The following is a 20,596-nucleotide window of genomic DNA, read 5'->3' as shown; positions in this document are numbered from 1 at the left end:
CCGCGCACCTAGAGCCTGTGCTCTGCAACAAGCAAAGCCACCACAGTGAGAAGCCCGCGCACCACAATGAAGAGTAGCCCCCGCTCGCCACAACTAGAGAAAGCCCGTGCACAACAGTTAAGACCCAATGCAGCCAAAAAAATTTAAAAATAAATTAAAAAAATAAACAAAAGGATACAAAGAAATTTTTTGGTGTGGAATTCTAAAAGGACAAAAGTGAGAGGGGCTTCCCTGGTGGCGCAGTGGTTGAGAATCTGCCTGCCAATGCAGGGGACACGGGTTCGAGCCCTGGTCTGGGAAGATCCCACATGCCGCGGAGCAACTGGGCCCGTGAGCCACAACTACTGAGCCTGTGCGTCTGGAGCCTGTGCTCCACAACAAGAGAGGCCGCGACAGTGAAGAGGCCCGTGCACTGCGATGAAGAGTGGCCCCCGCTTGCCGCAACTAGAGAAAGCCCTCGCACAGAAACGAAGACCCAACACGGCCAAAAATAAATAAATAAATAAATAAATAAATAAATAAATAAATAAATAAAAGATTGTTATTAAAAAAAAAACAAAAGTGAGAAAGGGGGCTAGGGGAATGATTCCAATATGGACGATAGCCAGAAAAATAGATTCTGGGCGCGTGAGCGGGGAGGGGGCCGGGGAGCTGCTCTTTAGGTAAGAAGGAACCCAAGGAGAAAGGGAGGCCGGGGCCAGAACGTGGCGCACGGAAGAAAGGCATATATGAGCGCCAGCCAACCCTTCAAGGGAGCAGCATCAATGTGGTCATAACCTTTGGAATGAGGGTGTGAGTGGCTGCGAAGCCCCATCCCCCTTGTCCTCCCAGCCTCATATTGTAGCACAGCATCAGACTTCTTGAGCCCGGCTTTCTCCCTCCCTCCCTCTCTCTCTCTCTTCCTCGCTCTCCCTCATCTCATTGTTTCAGAGTAGGCCAAATTTGAAGTCCTTTCCAGGGAGTGGCCCTGTTCATCTTACTCTCCAGCCAAAGTGGAACAGAGTGAGAAGGAGAGAGACACATTCAACAACCAAAGGACTCGGTGGAAAGAGCAGAGAACCATAAACAGTGAGTTGTTTTGATTGTCTAAAACCCTAAATAGACAGGGGTAGGGAATGTGTGTGTGTGTGTGTGTGTGTGTGTGTGTGTGTGTGTGTGTGTGTGTGTTTTGAAAGGCTGGAAGAGGGCAATGGGGAATGTCACTGACTTAGAACTGAACAGACATCCCAATTATCCATGGAATCCCAATGAGGAGACACCAAGATGAGCAGATGATATTAAAAAGCCACAGATTTCAAAACAGAAGATTAGACACTAGGGTTGAAAGAGGCCACAGGGTGGGGGCCATCGTGAACCATTTAGAGGATAAAATTTCCTCTGAGTTGGTAGAAAAAAAGGAGAGAGAATAATGGCAGATGATCAAAGAATAGAATTTGAAGGAGAAATGTTGAGTGAAAGAGAGGAAGGGTCTGAGACTTACGGGACACTAGGAAAGTTCCTGGGAAGATGCAGAGACAGAGATCCTACAGATATCCTTGCCTGGAACTGAAATCTCTACTCTCCCCACCCACCTGTCAGATATGCTGCTTTTGGGACCCAAAGTGATGCTGTTTCTCACTGCACTCATCATTCCCTCTGGTGAGTCCCTACCTTTTTTTTCTCCCTAAAATGTCAGCTCCCCAGATGTGGGTGGAGGTGTATGTTAGAGGGTGGATGGAATGAGGCTGAAGGGGAGTAGGAGGAGAGATGCTTGCTATTGAGCTCTAGAATTGCCATTAAAGAGAAGAACACAGCGAGTTCCCTGGTGGTCCAGTGGTTAGGACTCGTCACTTTTCACTGCCGTGGGTTCAATCCCTGGTCGGGGGAACTAAGATCCCGCAAGCCGGGCAGTGAAGAAAAAAAAAAAACAAAAACCGAAGGATAAAGAAGCTGATATATACAAATGCATACACAAACATATAAGGACCACCTCACAAGAAACTCAAGTTTAAACCGTGAAGGAAAACAGTGGGAATATATACACCTAAGAAACACTAGTACCAGCCTACACACAAGCTGATTCACATGCACACAGAAAATATGTTGCCACATCTATACACAAATGAAAAATGATCTTCACAGATTTCAAAGAATCGAACTAGAAGATTGACCACAGAAAGTGAACCTTGGCTTTCAAAAAATCCTACTCTTTTTTTTTTTTTTTTTCTCATTCGGCCAAATGCAGACTGTGAGATGATAATTTTTGGCCTTGTTCAGTAGTGCAGTTAAGAGGGGTTGGCTGTGGGGACAGAAGGATGGGACATCAGAAAGTCTGCTGGCCTTGTGTGTGGATCAGGGCCCTACCCTTTCTGGCTGGCCTGAGGGCAAGAGGGCCTCCTGAGTCAGGGCATAGCAGAGCTCGCCTTTGTTCTCAGGAATCTGCTCTCTTTGAGTGTTCCCATGTCTGTGTGTAGCACTAACGGTCTGAGTACTTTTATATTGAGCTATAACAGAAATAAAACACTGGAAGATAAAGTACAATTTTCCCATCATTTTCTGGTTCATCTTATACAAGCTTTACGGGGTATAGAGCTGGACTCATTCACATACATTTTCTCCTTCCTTTGATACAGACTGGACACCCCTAGGGGTCAGCAGCCAAAGAGGAGGTAGGTGAACCCTTGGAACTGGGCTCTGATGAGGTTCTTATTAGGACAATGTAGCTGAAGGGTTAGAGTTCAAGAATTTGTAATACAACACAGAGATGCATTGCCAAGGTGTGGGAAATAATAGGATCTAATTCACTAGTTCAACAATCCTATTATCCTGGTAACTGCCGGGTGGTCCAGTGGTTAGGACTATAAGCTTCCACTGCAGGAGGCACGGGTTCGATCCCTCGTCGGGGAACCAAGAGCCCATTCATAAAACATTCTTGTTCTCTCTTTTTTTTTAAATTTTATTTATTTATTTATTTATTTTTGGCTGTGTTGGGTGTTCGTTTCTGTGCGAGGGCTTTCTCTAGTTGCGGCGAGTGGGGGCCACTCTTCATCGCGGTGCGCGGGCCTCTCACTATCGCGGCTTCTCTTGTTGCGGAGCACAGGCTCCAGACGCGCAGGCTCAGCAGTTGTGGCTCACGGGCCCAGCCGCTCCGCGGCATGTGGGATCTTCCCAGACCAGGGCTCGAACCCGTGTCCCCTGCATTGGCAGGCAGATTCTCAACCACTGCGCCACCAGGGAAGCCCCTCTTGTTCTCTTTTGAACTACTGAAATAACTTTCCCCAAACCTTCTCTATGTCCATCTCATTTCCACTCCCTTGGAAAATGCCCACAGATCCTAACAGAAAACATTTTCCTAACCATGTAATAGGGGAGAAACTAAAATGCAGACATAAGAAGTCTTCCCAGCACCAGAGCAACTGTGGCACAATCAGACAGAACCCAAAAGTTCTGGCTTCCAAAGGGCCACTTCCTTCAGCTTGATGAAGGATACTCTAATCAACATTCCCAGGCTGCCTCCAGGTATCTAACATAAGTTCTCTTGCTTTTCCCAACCCCTGAGAGCACTGCAGTATGCAACCTGTTAATGGGTCAGAAACCAAATGAGTGGGTCACAACTGGGGCTTTTAATGAGTTAGGATAGACTAAAATAAAAATAGAGTACACTGCAAGTACATTACCAGAGTAAAGTATTACCTTATTAAACTTGTTTCAGTTTTCTTTGTGTATACTGAGGCACAATATCATTCCTTACTGTGCATCCTGGTAGAGAAGCTAAAATATAGAAAAGCTTTTTTTTTTTTTCTCTGTTGTGGCTATGGAGGTCTGAATCCCTACGTTTCTGAACCTAGGTCATAGTCAGCAGTAGCAAAACTAAAAATCCAAATTCCTTTCTTTGGGCTGGTTAAGGTCCAGTCCTATTTTATGATTTGTGATGCAGAGATAGTACAAGAGATGATGAAAATGTTCCTTCAGGGAACACTCATGAATCCTTAATAAAGCATTCAGATGGTGGTAGCTCATGGAAAAGGTGGGTAAACTGAGGAATATATGGAAAACTAGTACTCTGCCTGAAATTCTGAGGAGACAGCCAGGATACTCTCAAACCCTTTGCTCGTGCACTGCTCGCTCTGTTTCTGTGCGTGGTTGGACTGGAATGTAGCTGGAGAGAATGGGAAACAGGGCAGGATAGGGCTGCACCCCGGGGAGAATCCACTCCCTTCTTACAGCCTCTGGAATGGTTCAGGTCAGTGGCTTTTCAAATATCCTGTGGGACTAGAGCAGACTTGAATTCCTTTTATCAAAATTTGTTCCGGAAGACAAAAGCTTATACTGAGTGTTAAAGATGAAGCTGTTGTCAGATCTGATGACCTTCTATCCGGAATTTTTTTTTAAAGGATGAGGTAAGGAATAAGCAGGGGAAATTCCTTCAAAATGTTTTGTGTATTGCTTCTAGCGCAAGGATCAGTAACTCTGACATGCTTTATAAAAATGCTATTCTCACCAGATTTTAAATCTGACATTTGTCAGCGGACCTCAAGGCAAACTGTGATTTTGCTGACCTCTAGTGGGTAAAACAGATTATGACTACAAGCCATTTACAATGAAGGTTAATTACAGGTGGGATGTTTAACAAACATTTAGTTCTTCACACTGCTTTGTTATGTTGCTTTTTAAAGCAGAGACTATTTGTTTCAGGAATTGCTGTTAGTTACAGTTTCAGGTACAGTTTTCTTAGTTTATCCAAATAGCTTCCACCTTAAGACCTGGACCATTTTTATTTCTTCCCCTCTGGCATTTACTTTCCAAGGACCAACAACAAGGCATTTCCTCTCCCCTCTCTTTATCTCACTTATCACTGAGCATCAGAAAACTACCAATGTTACTTTTGTGAACACTCTTTTGTGGAAAGCCTATCGTCAGACTGATATTCAATTACATCCAAATTATGAATATCAAGATCACAGTCTGTTTGAAACAGATTCAGACAGAACGAATTTATGGTTACCAGGGGGGAAGGGATAGCTAGGGAGTTTGGGATTGACGTGTACACACTGCTACATTTAAAATGGATAATCAACAGGGACTGTATACTGTATACAGGGAACTCTGCTCAATATTAAATAACCTAAATGGGAAAAGAGTTTGAAAAAGAATAGATACATGTATATGTATAAGTGAATAACTTTACTGTACACCTGAAACTATCACAACATTGTTAATCAACTATACTCCAATATAAAATAAAAAGTTTTTAAAAATCACCGTCTGTTTGAGAGAAACAATTTTCATTTTAAATAAGTATCACAAAGAGGTCATCAATCCATTATAATTATTAACAAGCTCTATGACCTTGTGTGAGTTATTTATTCTCCTGGTCCTGAGTTTTACCATCTGTAAAAGCAAGTACATAGTAATCCCAAATTAGCTGTATTTGTTATTATATGCTAGGATGAAGAAGTCATTCTTGCAGTCCAACGCTTAACCAAAGTCTAACCGATAAAGGGTGTGCCTGTGGTGGACTGTCTAATGGCCATGTAGTTCATTAATTCCTCTAAATAAGGAGCACACAGGGAGAAGGACTCTCTAGGGTTAGGACTGTACAGGTATATTCATGGAAGTAGGAAAGTGTGACATTTGTTTGGGTTACAGGGGGAAAGGACTTAGGCTGGGAAGCAAAGAAAGAAAAACACTTCGGGATCTTACTATGAGTCTACTGTGCTTGTCAATTTCACTTACTGGGAGTGCAAGGGTAGGGGTGGGGGACAGAGAATGCTCAGAAAATGTTTCCCGATTGTTTTTATGCAGATGATGTGACTCCAGTGACTCCAGAGACATTCACAGAAGATCCTAGTAGGATACTCTTTTGTTTATTTCTTTGCTCTCAAACTGGGGATAGAAGGGTTGAGGTCTGTACATCCTTCCTTAAAGGAAGACTAGACCAGTACCCCTACGTACAAACCTTCAAGTTGCGAACTTTCAAAGATTTGAACATTCTCATGTCCAGTCACCTAAGTTAGTTCTCATGTCTGGCGTACATTGTCACGTGTGTGCATCCTCTACAAGTGGATGTGCTTTCGTGTACTTTACTGTATGGTACTGTATAGAGTACAGTAGTACAGTATCTTTATTTCAAGCCCAGGATGTCCAGAAGCAAGCGTAAAAGCAGCAGTGATGTAGCTGGTACTACTGTGCTTTTCAAGGTACTGTACTGTAAGATTAAAAATGTTTATTTTTTGTGTTTGTTTGTTTTTTATGTATTATTCGTGTGAAAAGTATTATAAACCTATTACAGTACAGCACCACATAGCCGATTGTGTTAGTTGGGTACCTAAGCTAACTTTGTTGGACTTACAAACAAATTGGACTTACGAACGTGCTCTCGGAACGGAACTCATTTGTATGTAGGGGACTTGCTGAGGTTCAGAGCTCTGTTGTCTATCTTAGATGCCACCGAGGGCTTAAACATGCCCCATCTTTTTATCGCTCCCTTATATTTTCCCCAAGAGTCCACATTCTTTCACTTCAATCTTGCCTCTTTTTAGATCATCATCCTTTCATCCTGCTCCTCTTTGCTACTTTTCCGACTTGCATTTTTCATTCCCTATGTTGTACCTTTGCAGATCTGGTGAATGATCCTGCTACAGATGAAACAGGTAGGTTTCACTCCTACAGGTATGTTTCATCTCCTTAAAGATGGCATGATTCTTGTTAATATTCACAATTATTTATTCCAGCTCTTGAATTAATCGTGTATTTTTATCACAGGGAAAGGGATGTTGTTCAGTGACGGTGGGATAAAAGGAAAGAATCCTCCTAGTCCTCTAAAAAGAGGAAGCAAAGTGGATTAATAGCTTAAAAAAGCATGAATTAAGGTCTTCCAAAAATTAGTATAATGTCAACAGGCCAAATAATATTCAAAAAATATTTAATTATTTTCAATTAACTTTATTCCCTTGGACATAATACACAAACCCAGCCATAGTCTTGACTTTGTCCTGTTATCTATATTCTTCCCTCTTGCCTTCTGCCTTCCCCTTTGCCAATTCGAAACCCTCCTCACACCACTGTTTTGTGCCTTTTCAGTTCTGGCCGATATCAAGCCTCCCACAGATGACCTGGGTAAGTTCAGATCCGGGATCCCAGGGCCACCAGGCCCGTTCTGGTCTTTCCCTATCCCCCATGACAGAAGGCAGTATGGCTGGTGAAGGATCCTAATTAGGGCTACCATTTTATGTAGCACATTTGTCCAACAGTATAATTTAAATTAAAGACATTTTTGATCCCCTAACAAGCAAGAACTGCGCAAGGGGTTTGATACACAAAATACCAAGACTTGATTTTTCTCTCCAAGTTTCTGAGACTGGATGGGTAAAGGCAAGACAAGGGTGAACAAAACTGATTTTCTTCTAGATATCTTTTATCTAGTAGACAAGATAGACAAAGGAATGGATAACCTTATTCAGTTTTACAAATGCTATAATCAGGATAAGCAAAAGAAGCTGTGGAAGACTCAAAGAGTCCTTGACTATACTTTGTGTTGGGAGTTGGGAAAGGCTTTTATGGAAGGCATATTGACTAGGTTGATTCTTGAAAGACAAGTGAATAGAAAGGGGAAGAGCTTTTAGGTGAAGAAAACAATATGGGCAAAGGCTTAGAATGGAAATGAAAACCAATCAGAGAATAGTGCATGCAAAGGAAGGTCCTAAGCAGATTCTTGAACTGGAAAGCCAGTGAGAATGCTTTTGCCTAGTCCCAGTAAAATAGGATGGCCTGAACTACATTAGAGGTAAGGGAGAGAAATGAGCTATCAGTGAGTAGGGACTGTTGAGATGATGTCCAGTTTTCTATTAGGTAGATGGTAGCTATTGGGTGGATGGTGGCACCAATGTGAATTGGTGAAGGGGAAAGATAAGGCAGTTTGAGATATGGAAGGATCTTTTTTTTAAAAAAATCCATGAACTCTTCCACAAAATGGCAGTTGGATTTGTAGGTCTTGAGCTTATTAGGAGAAAGATCTGGGCTAGACATATAATTTTGAGAATTCTCAACATATAAACCTGTAATTGAAACCATGGGATAGATATAGCATTCTTCCTATGGTATCCTATAAGCAACGCTTCCAAAGACATTTTTACAGATAACTCCCGTGGTTAGTCTATTTCCTCAAGACTCATCTTACTCCTTGACTTATTCTCCATTTTACAAACTTCGCTGGTATTTAACTTGCCCCTAGGTTAGGGCTGGATATGACTATGACCCTTGCTATTCTTTACCAAATAACTTTTATCCAAGAACCCATGATGATGTATCTAGAGCTTCCACAGCAGGATAATAATCTTTTCTCCCCTTAGCTCTCGGATGACGCTCTTCTGAGCATGGCTCGTTGCCTTGTGTTTCTACTAAATTTGCCTCTTGATAGAAACAAAGATATTCTCAATACAATGAGTTTCTCAACTCTCTAGGAGAGAAAGGAGAAAGACAAAACTCATTTAAAATCATGTTAAATCTCTTCAATTGTGTGGATCAAAACACCCCATTATGGGTTTTCTTTTAGAAGTTGTTAAAAAAGAGTTATTAATTCATCTATTTATGGGTGCCCCACGTGGGTCTCAAGTAAGGCAACATGACAGTTACAGGGCAGTGACTTCTAGAAGCAGTAATAACTGAATAAAATTTTTGCCTTCTAGCCTCGCCCGATAAAAATACCACCACAGGTATGATTGTCTTTTGCATGTCTTTTTTTAAGCTTTTTTTTCCTTCCTGAGAATTCCTTGTCCTTGTTCTTGGGAGGATACTTGATACATCTTCTAGTTTATTTCCAATCCTTTCTCAAAGCGTATTTGTAGTACTCTTCATTATCCTCCCACCCCACCCCACTGTTTTACGAGCTCCTGTTCTAAAAGTCATGGGAAAAAGATGGGACCACTGTTGCATGGTCCCAGACCAGTCCTCTCCCTAAACTACCTTTGGACACTATCTGTTGGTTAGTGGGTTGGGAAGTGACTGCAAGGACTCCACATTACTGCAGATGTCATGCTTTCTCTAATGTACTGATAATTCTGATGTGCAGATAGGGTTGAAAACCACCAGAACAGAGAAATAGTGACCCACCTTAGAATTCAAATTCTTCAGAATGGGACTGCTAGCATTTGATATTTCATGTTACCACCTGTATAACCCTAGAAGGATTTTTTCCTAGAAGAGACCTCAGGGACTATTTTAACCCACTTTCCTTCCAGGTAGGGAAGCACCTAAATTTCATTTTTTAGCCAACTTCTATTATTGCTTTGTTTTGGTGACAGGAAGAACATGCCCCAACTTACAGTGATCCTCTGTAGAGATTACTTTGTAGGTTTTCCCCAACTCTATCTCCCCTCCTCCATCCCCTTAACCCTTTGTTCATGCCTGTTTGTTATGCCTCCCCGTGTTTTTTATGTTGGGCCTCTTCAGAGTGCCGGGATGAGAAATTTGCCTGCACAAGACTCTACTCTGTGCATCGGCCAGTGAAGCAATGCATCCATCAATTATGCTTTACCAGGTAAAGGCCCCAGAACACCTAGAGAGCATCGTCGTCCATGATAGTGCTTTCATGTCAGGAACTATTTAATGAGCATCCACTGTGGAATTTCAGTCTTTGGAGGGGCAGACGTTTTTTAGCATAACCCTCTTAGCTATTCCTGAAGGTGCGGATGAGAACGTGGAGTATGGATTGAGGCACACAGATAACAGTTTGACTAACAAGTGTAGACGCTAGAAGGCAAATGAGGGTGGGGGCTGGAGGTAGGATCATCATGAGGGAAACTCCAGTCTATCAAATTTACCACCTCACTGAAAAAGCCTGGAGCTAAACATCCAAGTGTGAAGGTAGAAAATAGTAGGGAATAGTGGGGAGGAGTATGACGCCTGAGTCTAGGTGGAGTGAGCAAAGTGTCACTGAGAAGAGTGACTGATCCCATTCCATCTCCTACACTACTTGGGGAGGTGGGGTGGGACGGGGAGCTGGAGGAAGAAGTCTGAAAGACTTAAGGAAATCCAGATAAGGGGAGAACAGATAGGGAAGAGTGGGAAATACAGGAGTTGAAGAGGCATCACAGGTCTAGGCTAGTTCTCCCTCTCAATGCTTTTTCTATCTCCTTCCTGCACCGTGACATTTGCACTGGTGGCAGTTTACGGCGTATGTACATCATCAACAATGAGGTCTGCTCCCGTCTTGTCTGTAAAGAGCATGAAGTCATGAAAGGTAAGACTGGCTTTTTAGTGGGGAGGGACAGTAATGAGAGTGATAATGAGGCGCAAGATGCTAACAGATCCAAGGTCTGGCTTTGCAGGAGGGCTTTAGGCTACTCCCTGACTTACAATAGCCCCTGTTCCACCAACTTACCCCAAATAAACAATCTAAGGAAAGCAGTATGCTTACTATATACATAGCCCTAAGAAAAGCACCCCTCCCCAGATCTCTTTCCAACTAGACAGTAACCTCTAACTTCTCTTATATATAGACAGAAATTTCAGATGCTCTGGTTGCTTTGAAGATCATTCACCAGAGTTCTAGATGGAAGGCCAAGTCAGCCATTAAAAATAACAGTCTCTACTAGTCTGCAGCCACGTTCATAACTCTGGGGGGGGGGGGGGCGCCGGGGAAAGCCACTAATTTGGAGGCAGTAGCATTTGGATATGTGAAAAATCAACTGGACTCCTAGACACCGGCTGCCTTTTAAACAGTCCACCAATTCCAAGAACCATTTACCTTGCTTATTGTGAAATGTCAGAGGTAGAGGAAGGTAGAAAGATTTTACAAGGGTCCAGAGTGTGTGGTTATAGACTGTGCATGGTAGGAAAAAAGATATTTCTCACCTTGCCCCTGGCCAGCCCCAAACGATGGCTGTGGTCGGCAAAGGCACCACACACGAAAACCACTCTGACTCAGCAGCCCGCCTTGCACAGAGCCCCTGAGTAAGAGCTGTACTTAACTTCGCAGAAGGAAACTTGCTGCTTGCCCCCAATTGGCTCTATGCAAGCCACCTGCAAGGGAAGCACCTTGACATTGAGGATGAGTATTTGGGACTCTAGGCACTTTCAAGTGTCTCAGGGGACTTGCTAAAGTTAGCCATTTGCACATAGTAAACATTTAAATATATATTGAATGACTGGACCTCATAGTTTTGCTGTTTAATAAGTCCACGATTAGAAGAATTGGGAGCAAGATGTATAAAGGAAACTAAAATTTACCGACCACCAGTGTGCTAGGTACCTTTGTATCCATTTTTTCATTTTCATACTGACAACTACCTTGTTGAGGTGGGTATTTTAATGCTTGTTTTACAGAAAGGGATAGTGAGGTTCAGAAAAGTTAAACTTTCTGGTAGGGAGTAAATAACCAGTAAGTGGCAGAGCTGGGGTTCTAACCCTGATCTATTTCTCTTCAACCTTTTCACTACACCACCCTGCAGTCTTCCCTTTCCTTAAGACACGAGGCCTTGCCATCTTCCTGCATCCTCATCCCATTATGCTCTGCTTTTCTTCTAGATGAACTGTGCCGTCAGATGGCTGGTCTACCCCCAAGGCGACTCCGTCGCTCCAGCTATTTCCGCCTTCCTCCCTGTGATGATGTGAACTTGCAGAGACCCAGTGGTCTGTGATGTCAAGGAAGAGGAAAGAAAGAATGTGTGCGTGGGAGGGAGAGAATGCTCTAAGAAGAAACTTCTTGTCCAACCATTGTCAGCCAACCCATAGACATGAGTATTTCTTAAACCAATCCCATCGCAATGTCTAGCTTTTGTCCTTACTTCTTGATTTTTCATCCATTTATCTCATTTTTCAGTACTTAAAATAGTCTGTAGTATTGCATGGTTTTGCTGCTTCCCCATATCATAGACCTAGTAGATATACCATGTGGCTTAGATACAAACATTCTGCATACAATTTCAAGGGAAAATAAACTTCAATAAAATTATTAAAAATAATAATTAACTACTGAATCTGTTTGAGATAGATCTTAGGGTGGAAGACGTTATCACTGTCTACCTTAACTAACCATGGAACTTTATTTTTCATTCAAGAGTTTCCTAGATTAACCCCCATTCACCTACATAGTCCCCTTTACTTTTATTAATTATTTTGCTGGATTGTCCTAACATTTTCCTGGTAGGTCCTTTTTAGGAGAAGAATTATGGTAATTTTTGTAGCCGTAGAAAATTCTCCAGAGCCAAGAGTTATACAAGACCGAGGCTAAAGAGAGAGGAGTACACCAGGTATAAAACTATTCAATTTTTCATGCAGTTGTTCAGTCGGCAAGTAGGGCTAGCAAGTCTCATTTACTCACTCATTTATGGTAGTATGGGGGTTAGCCCACCTCCACAAGTTAATTAGACAACTTAATGTGAAACCATATCATTGCTCCCAATTTCCTTGAGTGGTTGGTACTTCTTTCATCCTCACCACTTACCAAAATCTGTAGAGATTATATTGTGCAAATGGATTCTGGAGTAGCCTGATTTGGGGCATAAGAAGGGAATTCAGACCTGAACTTTAACACACAAGTATAAAGTTTACCTGATGGTTTACAGGAAAGAGTAAAAGAAACACAACATGAAGACAACCTGCATTCTAATCCTGGCTCTAGCAGTAACCAGGCAAAGCATGTAAGCCCTACCCCAATCTCTCAAAGCAAATGTACTCGTATATAGACAGACATAGTCAATGGACATTGTAGCCACTGTAGAGGCATCTCATAGGCACAGTTTCCAAGAATCATTTGAGTCTCTTCATGAACTTGACCCACTGATTGCCTATTGAACGAGAGGTGGCACTCCCCCCAGAAAGCACCCCAATCCCAGTATTGGGTATATTGCAAATTAAACATTTAAAATAAATGTTCCCAATTTCCTTCTCAGAAGACAGTGGTCTTTGGTCTGGTTATTTCTTTTTCTATGTTTAGAAAGAAGGCCTGGGGCTTCCCCGGTGGCACAGTGGTTGAGAATCTGCCTGCCAGTGCAGGGGACACGGATTCGAGCCCTGGTCTGGGAAGATCCCACATGCCGCGGAGCAACTAGGCCCGTGAGCCACAATTGCTGAGCCTGCGCGTCTGGAGCCTGTGCTCCGCAACAAGAGAGGCCGCGATAGTGACAGGCCCGCACACCACGATGAAGAGTGGCCCCCGCTTGCCACAACTGGAGAAAGCCCTCGCACGAAGACCCAACACAGTCAAAAATAAATAAGTTAATTAATTAATTGAAAAAAAAAAAAAGAAAGAAGGCCTGAACTTAGGCTTTTATCCCATTTTGAAAGCTGAGTAGCAGCATCGCTCACATTTCTCTGTTCTGCTCTTCTCCATTGTTTCCTCCTTCCCTCCACAACTTGACCACTGGTTCTCCAACATTACAAATTTGTTTCCTCTCCCCCAGACGTGGTCCCCTCCTAGGTCCTCCAGAAAATTCCATTTCTTTTCTGCCTCCTTTAGTCTTACTGGGTGAAGTTTTGCGCTTCACCCTCACTTTTCTTTTGCATCATCAAATTCCTGTGCTTTGCCGTTTCTCACTGTTCTGATATCCTCTGCCTTTTGTACTCTTCTCTATATGTAAACCAACACTTCTAACTCACTTTCCGTCCTTTCTTTCCTTATTCTTACAAAGGCTTATTTTCCCTCATAACTTTCCTCTAAGAACAGTCCCAGGGCAGTTTTGGGGGGTTGGTTTTGATCCTAGTTCTTTCCCTCTGTCCGTTCTTCCCCGTTTGCAGAATTCCATTCACCTCCTTCTTGCTGCATTTTACTCTCGACCCATTTCAGTTCCCGATGTTCTAGTTTTCTCTCCTTGATCCTCCCCATAAAAGGATGTGAAAACATTTCACTCTTTATGGTAATAATATTTTTTTTTCCTGGTGAACACAAATGACAACCTTCTTAAACAAGGAACTTGATGAAAAAGAGTTATTTGAACTAAAAAATGGATCTTTAATGTTGCAATTAACAGATTGGGTAAAAGTACCATTAAGCAACTTGTGACTGAATGCTTTCCTGGTACCTTGAAGAGACTCAGCTGCCTACTCACCTCACCTAAAAAAAAAAAGTTTTACTCTTATTTTCTCTTCCAAAATTGAGTTGATCCTGCTCTGAGCCTAACCTTTTCCCATAATTCATGCTTCCGATTAAAGAAAATTCTCCTTCCTCCTTGAATGAAGAAGTTCTGGAAATTCAAGTGTGCACTATACTCTCTAAAAGAGCTCCTTGCACACTTTCTCTAAGTATTCATTTGACTCAGATGGTGCAAACCCCAAGCTGTCTCCCCACTTTTGATGACCTCAAGCAGTACGTGTTGCCAGCCACAAGCTCCTCCCTCCTCTGCCTCGGGCACTCGTGGTGAAAGCTGATGTTTAGCCAAATACTTTACACCTGGTCAGAGGTGCAAGCAACTGGCAGTCTCTTAAGGTTCACCTTCCTTCTGTACTGAAGCAGCTGTAACACAGTTAAGAGAGACATCTGAGAAGAAACAGAAGTTGGAAGAGTACCACATAAGGGGGATAAGGAGATGGCAGAGGGATGATGGGTTGACATCAGAGCAGGGGAATCCAGAGGCTCTGGGAATTCACAAATCTGTCTGGGAGAAGGGAATTTGCAAAGTGTGGTGAAGAGGACCTGAGTTCCATACCGATCCATCTGGAACCTTACAGGGTAGAATGAACATCAGCAGCACAGTGGAGGTGGGGCAGGACTGTGCTTAGAGTTTAGTCAAATTCAGGGAGGCAAAGATTAGGTTAAAAATACAACACTCCAATAAAAACTGAAATCCTTGGGACTTCCCTGGTGGCGCAGTGATTAAGAATCCGCCTGCCAATGCAGGGGACATGGGTTCCATCCCTGGTCTGGGAAGATCCCACATGTCGCAGAGCAACTAAGCCTGTGCACCACAGCTACTGAGCCTGCGCTCTAGAGCCCGAGAGCCACAACTACTGAGCCCGCGTGCCACAACTACTGAAGCCCGCGCGCCTAGAGCCCGTGCTCCGCAACAAGAGAAGCCACTGCAATGAAAAGCCTGCACACCACAACAAAGAGTAGCCCCCGCTCGCCGCAACTAGGGAGAGCCCGCGCACAGCAACGAAGACCCAATGCAGCCAAATAAATAAATAAATAAATAAATTTAAAAATTGAAATCCTTGTGTGTTTTAGCATTTTTCACTAACCAAACACCAGCGAAAGTGACTTGACTTTCTCTGTGGTAGAGAGAGGAACAGGTGGCCACAGCTTGGTTTTTTTTTTCTAAAAACCAGTCAACCAGAGCCAGAAGCAGCCTCAGACGACAACTTCTGGGCAGAACCCAAGATGGAAAAGCAAATGTTGTTTATTATATAAATAGAGGTGCAGAGCCCATAGCTTCCTGTTGACAAAATGAGCTTCACTTCACCTCAAACCCTCAATGGTTTTAAAAATAGCTGATAACGGGTTGTTTTTTTTTTTTCTTTCAATTTGTCCAATCACTTTCAGTAAGATTCTAGCTTTTTCTTAACCCGGGGTCCTGAAATTCTTTTCTCTGTCTCTGGTGTTTTCCTCTTTCATTCCCTTTTCCTTTCTTCTGTGTGTTTACCCAGCCATAAATCTGTACTCTGTAGTTTTGGGGAGTACATTATCGGAGTTCCATACCAATCAATAAGGGTTGAACTCGGAATGATCTCATATGTTTGTGAGACTCACCTCCCCCCAACTCTTCTAAAAAGTAATAGATGCACTTTGAGCAAGTATAAGGAAATATTTTAATGGAAAATAACCTGAATTATACTTAAGGGATTGATGGGCATTGAGGTATCAACTGTGTCATTATATGTTTTCCTAATATGTTGTTCTGTCCCAAATGGTCAAACACAAGGAGTTACAATGAGAGTAGTGAGAATTGCACAGAAAAACACTCATATATTCATTCATTCTTGAAAATGGGTGAGATTTAGGGGGGAAGGAAAATAAAGTAATATAAAAACAAATCAGCCTATGAAAATGTGTAATATTAACATCAAAATCAATGTGAAAACAAAAAAGTATTTCAAAAATGTTCATATAAAATCATGCACGGCAGCTCCTTAATTGGCTATTAAGAGAAACCAATTTGTTTGTTGGAAGGTGAGCTATAACTTAATTGTGTTAAACAACTATGCTCTTTTCTGTGCCATTAGCTACCCAGGATCGAAAGACCGGCATTGTGTAATAAACTGATAATTAAAGTACAAAAATTCATAATTAAATTTAATTATGAATAATTAAATTACAATTCAGAAGAATCACAGTATGTTCTAATGACATAGGACAAGAATCATTTCTCTTGCCATGTAAAAAAAAAAAAACTAAAAAAATATATCATCTAAACAGGGGGCATCTAGACCCTAAATCATCCTGTTTGTTTCAAGTAATATAAAAGAATTGATATTGGTTTCCGGGCCAGTCCTGATGTAGCACCCACGTTGTGTGGTCCTAAGGTAATAACCTCTGTTATAACTGTAAATTGGTGGTGATACATCTGCCTTATGAGTGGTTCTGGGGATTAACAAGACCATGTATTCAAAGGTTTGGCGCCTGTAAGACTATTATGTAGTAAAACTATGGGACTTTTTTCCTAGTTAAGCCGACTGGTTTCTCCCTAACTGTCCTTGAGTAGGTTGACTCTCTTCTTTCTTTCTCTTGTGACAAAGTGAGATGATCCTTGTGGATTAGCTTTTGCGTGGAGAGGTATGGAAGCCTGCTAAGGGTGTACAATGCCACCGATGCTAGTTTCTCAACAGTTTGAGCTTCCTAATTTTTTTTTTTTAAATAAATTTATTTATTTTTGGCTGTGTTGGGTCTTCGTTGCTGTGTGTGGGCTTTCTCTAGTTGCGGCGAGCGGGGGCTACTCTTCATTGTGGTGGGCGGACTTCTCACTGCAGTGGCTTCTCTTGCTGCGGAGCACGGGCTCTAGGCGCTCGGGCTTCAGTAGTTGTGGCTCACAGGCTCTAGAGTGCAGGCTCAGTAGTTGTGGTGCACGGGCTTAGTTGCTCCATGGCATGTGGGATCTTCCCAGACCAGGGCTCGAACCCGTGTCCCCTGCATTGGCAGGAGGATTCTTAACCACTGCACCACCAGGGAAGTCCTGAGCTTCCTAATTTAAATTTAATTTTTTAAGTATCCAAAAATCTTTTAGCAGGGCAGGGTCGTTTTTGTAGCAGCGGCTGGCGGGTCGGCCTCTGGTGCTTGGAGAGCAGATAGGATGGGTGGAGCTGTGCGGTGTTCCCTGGGCCTCGCCCAGACACCTGGACACCTTGCAACCCTTGAGAGGACCGGAGGGCAGGACGGTGCCACAGCTCTTGGGGGAATCCAGAGCCAGGTGGTGGAAAGTAAGGATCTTGCCTCTGGCCTTGGGGATGCAGCTCAGCCTTCGGGATGCAACTCTGGGCGCGGCTGCTCCCCTGAAGCGCACACCTGAACTTTGGGCAGGTGTGCATCATCAGTTTGGGGGTTATACTGAGACACGCGCATCGTCGGGTATAACTCCCATAACCACAGCCATTCTGTCTTCCCAGCCAGGAAACTTCATCTTCCCGACCATCCAGGAAAGGGACAGGGGCAGCTGGTTGGAGCAACTCCTGAACAACTTCTTCAGCACAACTTGGCTGAAGGTGGAGTTGGTTGGCCAGAAACCTATACAGCTTGACCAACAGCCTTCGGGAGACGTCCTGGCCTTGAGCTCCCGGCCCTGAACTCTTCGGTCCTTGTTGTGGCCAAAGTTCCCTCACATGTTGGAGTCTACTGCTCTGCCAGGTGTTTTGTTTGTTCATTCATTTTAACAAACATCATTATTTCATTTTGAGAGTGACCCTGTGAGGTGGGCAGCAGAGGGATCATTGTTCCTATTTTTCAGACAGGGAACAAGGTTTAGAGAAATGAAGAGCCCCACTGACTGGATAAAGTTTAGTGGGGCAGAACCATGCCTGAACCAAGTCTAAAACTGAGGTTAATGCTCGTTCAGTTGCAAAAGGAAAACTCAATAACATCTTGTTTAGAAATCAGAGGTAGTTTACTAGCTTGCTAAAGGTTTGTAAGGGAATCTACACTGCAGGCGACCGTTTTGCTTTCATACACCACACGCACTACCCAGCAACTGTGCTTCTCTGGAATTCTGTGGAGACAGCCAGTAGTTGTGAGCCATGGATTTGGTTACAAGATAATGGAAGAACATGCGAAATGCCAAAGATCATCATGTTTTTCCTCTTCTCAGAAGGATGGAGAATTAGTTTAGTCAACCTTTTCATCATGGTTTCTTTGATTTCTTCAGGAAATTGAGAAAGTGTTTCAGAGCACAAACTCTGTGCTAGGCCACATAGGTGTCAATCCTGACTCCACCATTGTGAGCTTAACCTTTCTGTGCCTCAGTTTCCTCATCTGTAAAAGGAGAGCACAATGTCTTTGAACCCTGGGGACTATTTTAAGATCAAACGAATTAGATGTTTAGAATAGCACTTGGGGGATTTCCATGCTGGTCCAGTGGTTAAGAATCTGCCTTCCAATGCAGGGGACGCGGGTCCGATCCCTGGTCGGGGAACTAAGATCCCACATGCTGCGGGGCCACTAAGCCCACACACTCTAGAGCTCACAAGACGCAACTACTGAGCCCGAGCCCGCTGCAATGAAAGATGCCACAATGAAGAGCTCACATTCCACAACTAAGACCCGATGCAGCCAAATAAATAAATTTTTTTTTAAAGAAAGAATAGCACTTGGCACATAGGCCCCCATGTCAGTGTGAGTCATTATCTTTAGGTCAACAACTTTTGAGCCTGGCACAGTGCTGGGGATACAAAGATGCGTAACACATGGTCTCTTCCATCAATGAGATTAGAGTAGCATCTTTATTACTCAACTTGTTTCTACTTTCACCTCTTACAATGGCACATGTTTTCTTGTTTTCTTTTCAGCTTTTATTTTTGATCAGAGATAATGCAATGCTTTAATTTATACTGTGTTTCCTCTTGTTCAGGGACAGAGAGATGCTTAAGTTTGTACAGTCCCACCCATAGCCTTCAGTTCCCTGTAAGCACCCTGTAAGCAACTGAATTTCCCATTTCTGCCTGGGTTCTTTCTTCCCATTCCCGTTTCTGTTCTTTCTTCCTCTCTGTTCCAGGGTATATATCACCTTTGCCTCTCTTATTACGGACTTTCTCCTTTGCTTTCACATACCAACAGCTGAGAGAATACCCATCATCACTCTCACCCTTTTTCCAGGTGTTCAGCCCCTTGAAGTCTCTGAATTAATCAGGACTCTTAAAATTTTTTATTTAGGTGAAATTCACATGACATAAAAATAACCATTTAGGGCTTCCTTGGTGGCACAGTGGTTAAGAATCCGCCTGCCAATGCAGGGGACACGGGTTCGAGCCCTGGTCCGGGAAGATCCCACATGCCGTGGAGCAACTAAGCCCGTGCGCCACAACTACTGAGCCTGCGCTCTAGAGCCCGCGAGCCACAACTACTGAGCCTGCATGCCACAACTACTGAAGCCCGCGTGCCTAGAGCCTGTGCTCTGCAACAAGAGAAGCCACTGCAATGAGAAGCCCATGCACCGCAACGGAGAGTAGCCCCCGCTCGCCGCAACTAGAGAAAGCCCGCGTCCAGCAACGAAGACCCAACACAGCCAAAAATAAATAAATAAAATAAATAAATTTATTTTAAAAAAAAAACCATTTAAAGTATAAAATTCAGTGACATCTAGCGCATACATTGTTGTTCAACTACCCCCTCTATCTACCTTCAAAACTTTTTTCATCACCCTGAAAAGAAAATCCCATATCCATTAAGCAGTAATGACTATTCCCTGCTCCCTCAAGCACCTGAATAACCATCAATCTGCTTTCTGCCTCTCTGGATTTATCTACTCTGGACATTTCATATAAGTGGAATCATACACTGTGTGGCCTTTTGTGTCTGCCATAATCAGGATTTAAGGTTATCTGTATAGGACATAAATTACTAATAGGAAGAACTTCTACTTTATTTTTTATGTTGTAGCCATACCTCCTTTAAGGAACCTGTGGATGGAGGTCTAAAGTAACCAGGACATGTGAGAGGTAGGGCCATGCTTAATAAAGTAACCAAGGTGCTGAGTGTACTGAGTTTCTAATTGCACTGAGGAAATTGACTCTTCCTGTCCTCTGGTAACAAACTGAAGAGATCTTGGTGGTGCATTTAGCCAATGTGCGGATGGGTTGGGGGTGGTGAAAAACATGGGGTTCTTGTTGGGGGGAGGAAACCAGGTTCACACACTAAGGAATTTGGGACTATTTGATATCAAGTAGCTGTTTCTCAAACCTCAAAGATACTGAATTTAGTTAAATCAACAGGTGATGTGGGAATTTCCCTGGTGGCCCAGTGGTTAAGAATCCACCTTCCAATGCAGGGGATGCGGGTTTGATCCCTGGTCAGGGAACTAAGATCCCACATGCCATGGGGCAACTAAGCCCGCATGCCACACTACAGAGCCCGCGCACTCTGGAGCCCACGCCACAACTAGAGAGCCTGTGCACCACAGCTATTGAGCTCTGGAGCTCACCCACCACAACTAGAGAGGAGACCGTACACCGCAACAAAGGATCCCCCATGCCGCAACTA

At 43.2% G+C, this 20,596-nt stretch overlaps 1 protein-coding gene and 1 pseudogene across 4 annotated transcripts; one reads left to right on the top strand and one right to left on the bottom strand.

Moving 5' to 3' along the window:
* The first annotated feature begins 838 nt into the window (after nt 1–838).
* Nucleotides 839–12,874, top strand: MFAP5 (microfibril associated protein 5). Of its 4 annotated transcripts, XM_036867640.1 has the most exons (10): nt 840–1,068; nt 1,579–1,638; nt 2,613–2,648; nt 5,785–5,829; nt 6,600–6,632; nt 7,063–7,098; nt 8,667–8,693; nt 9,430–9,517; nt 10,146–10,219; nt 11,506–12,874. In XM_036867640.1, the coding sequence occupies exons 2-10, from the start codon at nt 1,581–1,583 to the stop codon at nt 11,616–11,618; spliced, it is 510 nt and encodes a 169-aa protein (XP_036723535.1). In that variant the 5' UTR covers nt 840–1,068; nt 1,579–1,580; the 3' UTR covers nt 11,619–12,874. The 4 variants fall into 4 exon arrangements, with proteins under 4 accessions (XP_036723537.1, XP_036723535.1, XP_036723536.1 ...); XM_036867642.1 differs by lacking the exon at nt 5,785–5,829 and having other exon boundaries at nt 839–1,068; XM_036867641.1 differs by lacking the exon at nt 2,613–2,648.
* A 1,488-nt stretch (nt 12,875–14,362) lies between these two features.
* Nucleotides 14,363–19,190, bottom strand: LOC118902009 (annotated as a pseudogene).
* Nucleotides 19,191–20,596: the final 1,406 nt, after the last annotated feature.

Source organism: Balaenoptera musculus, chromosome 10, assembly GCF_009873245.2.
Source record: "Balaenoptera musculus isolate JJ_BM4_2016_0621 chromosome 10, mBalMus1.pri.v3, whole genome shotgun sequence".
NCBI classification, from domain to species: domain Eukaryota; kingdom Metazoa; phylum Chordata; class Mammalia; order Artiodactyla; family Balaenopteridae; genus Balaenoptera; species Balaenoptera musculus.
Note: the sequence above shows the minus strand (reverse complement) of the source record. Positions and strands in the feature narration are given on the sequence as shown.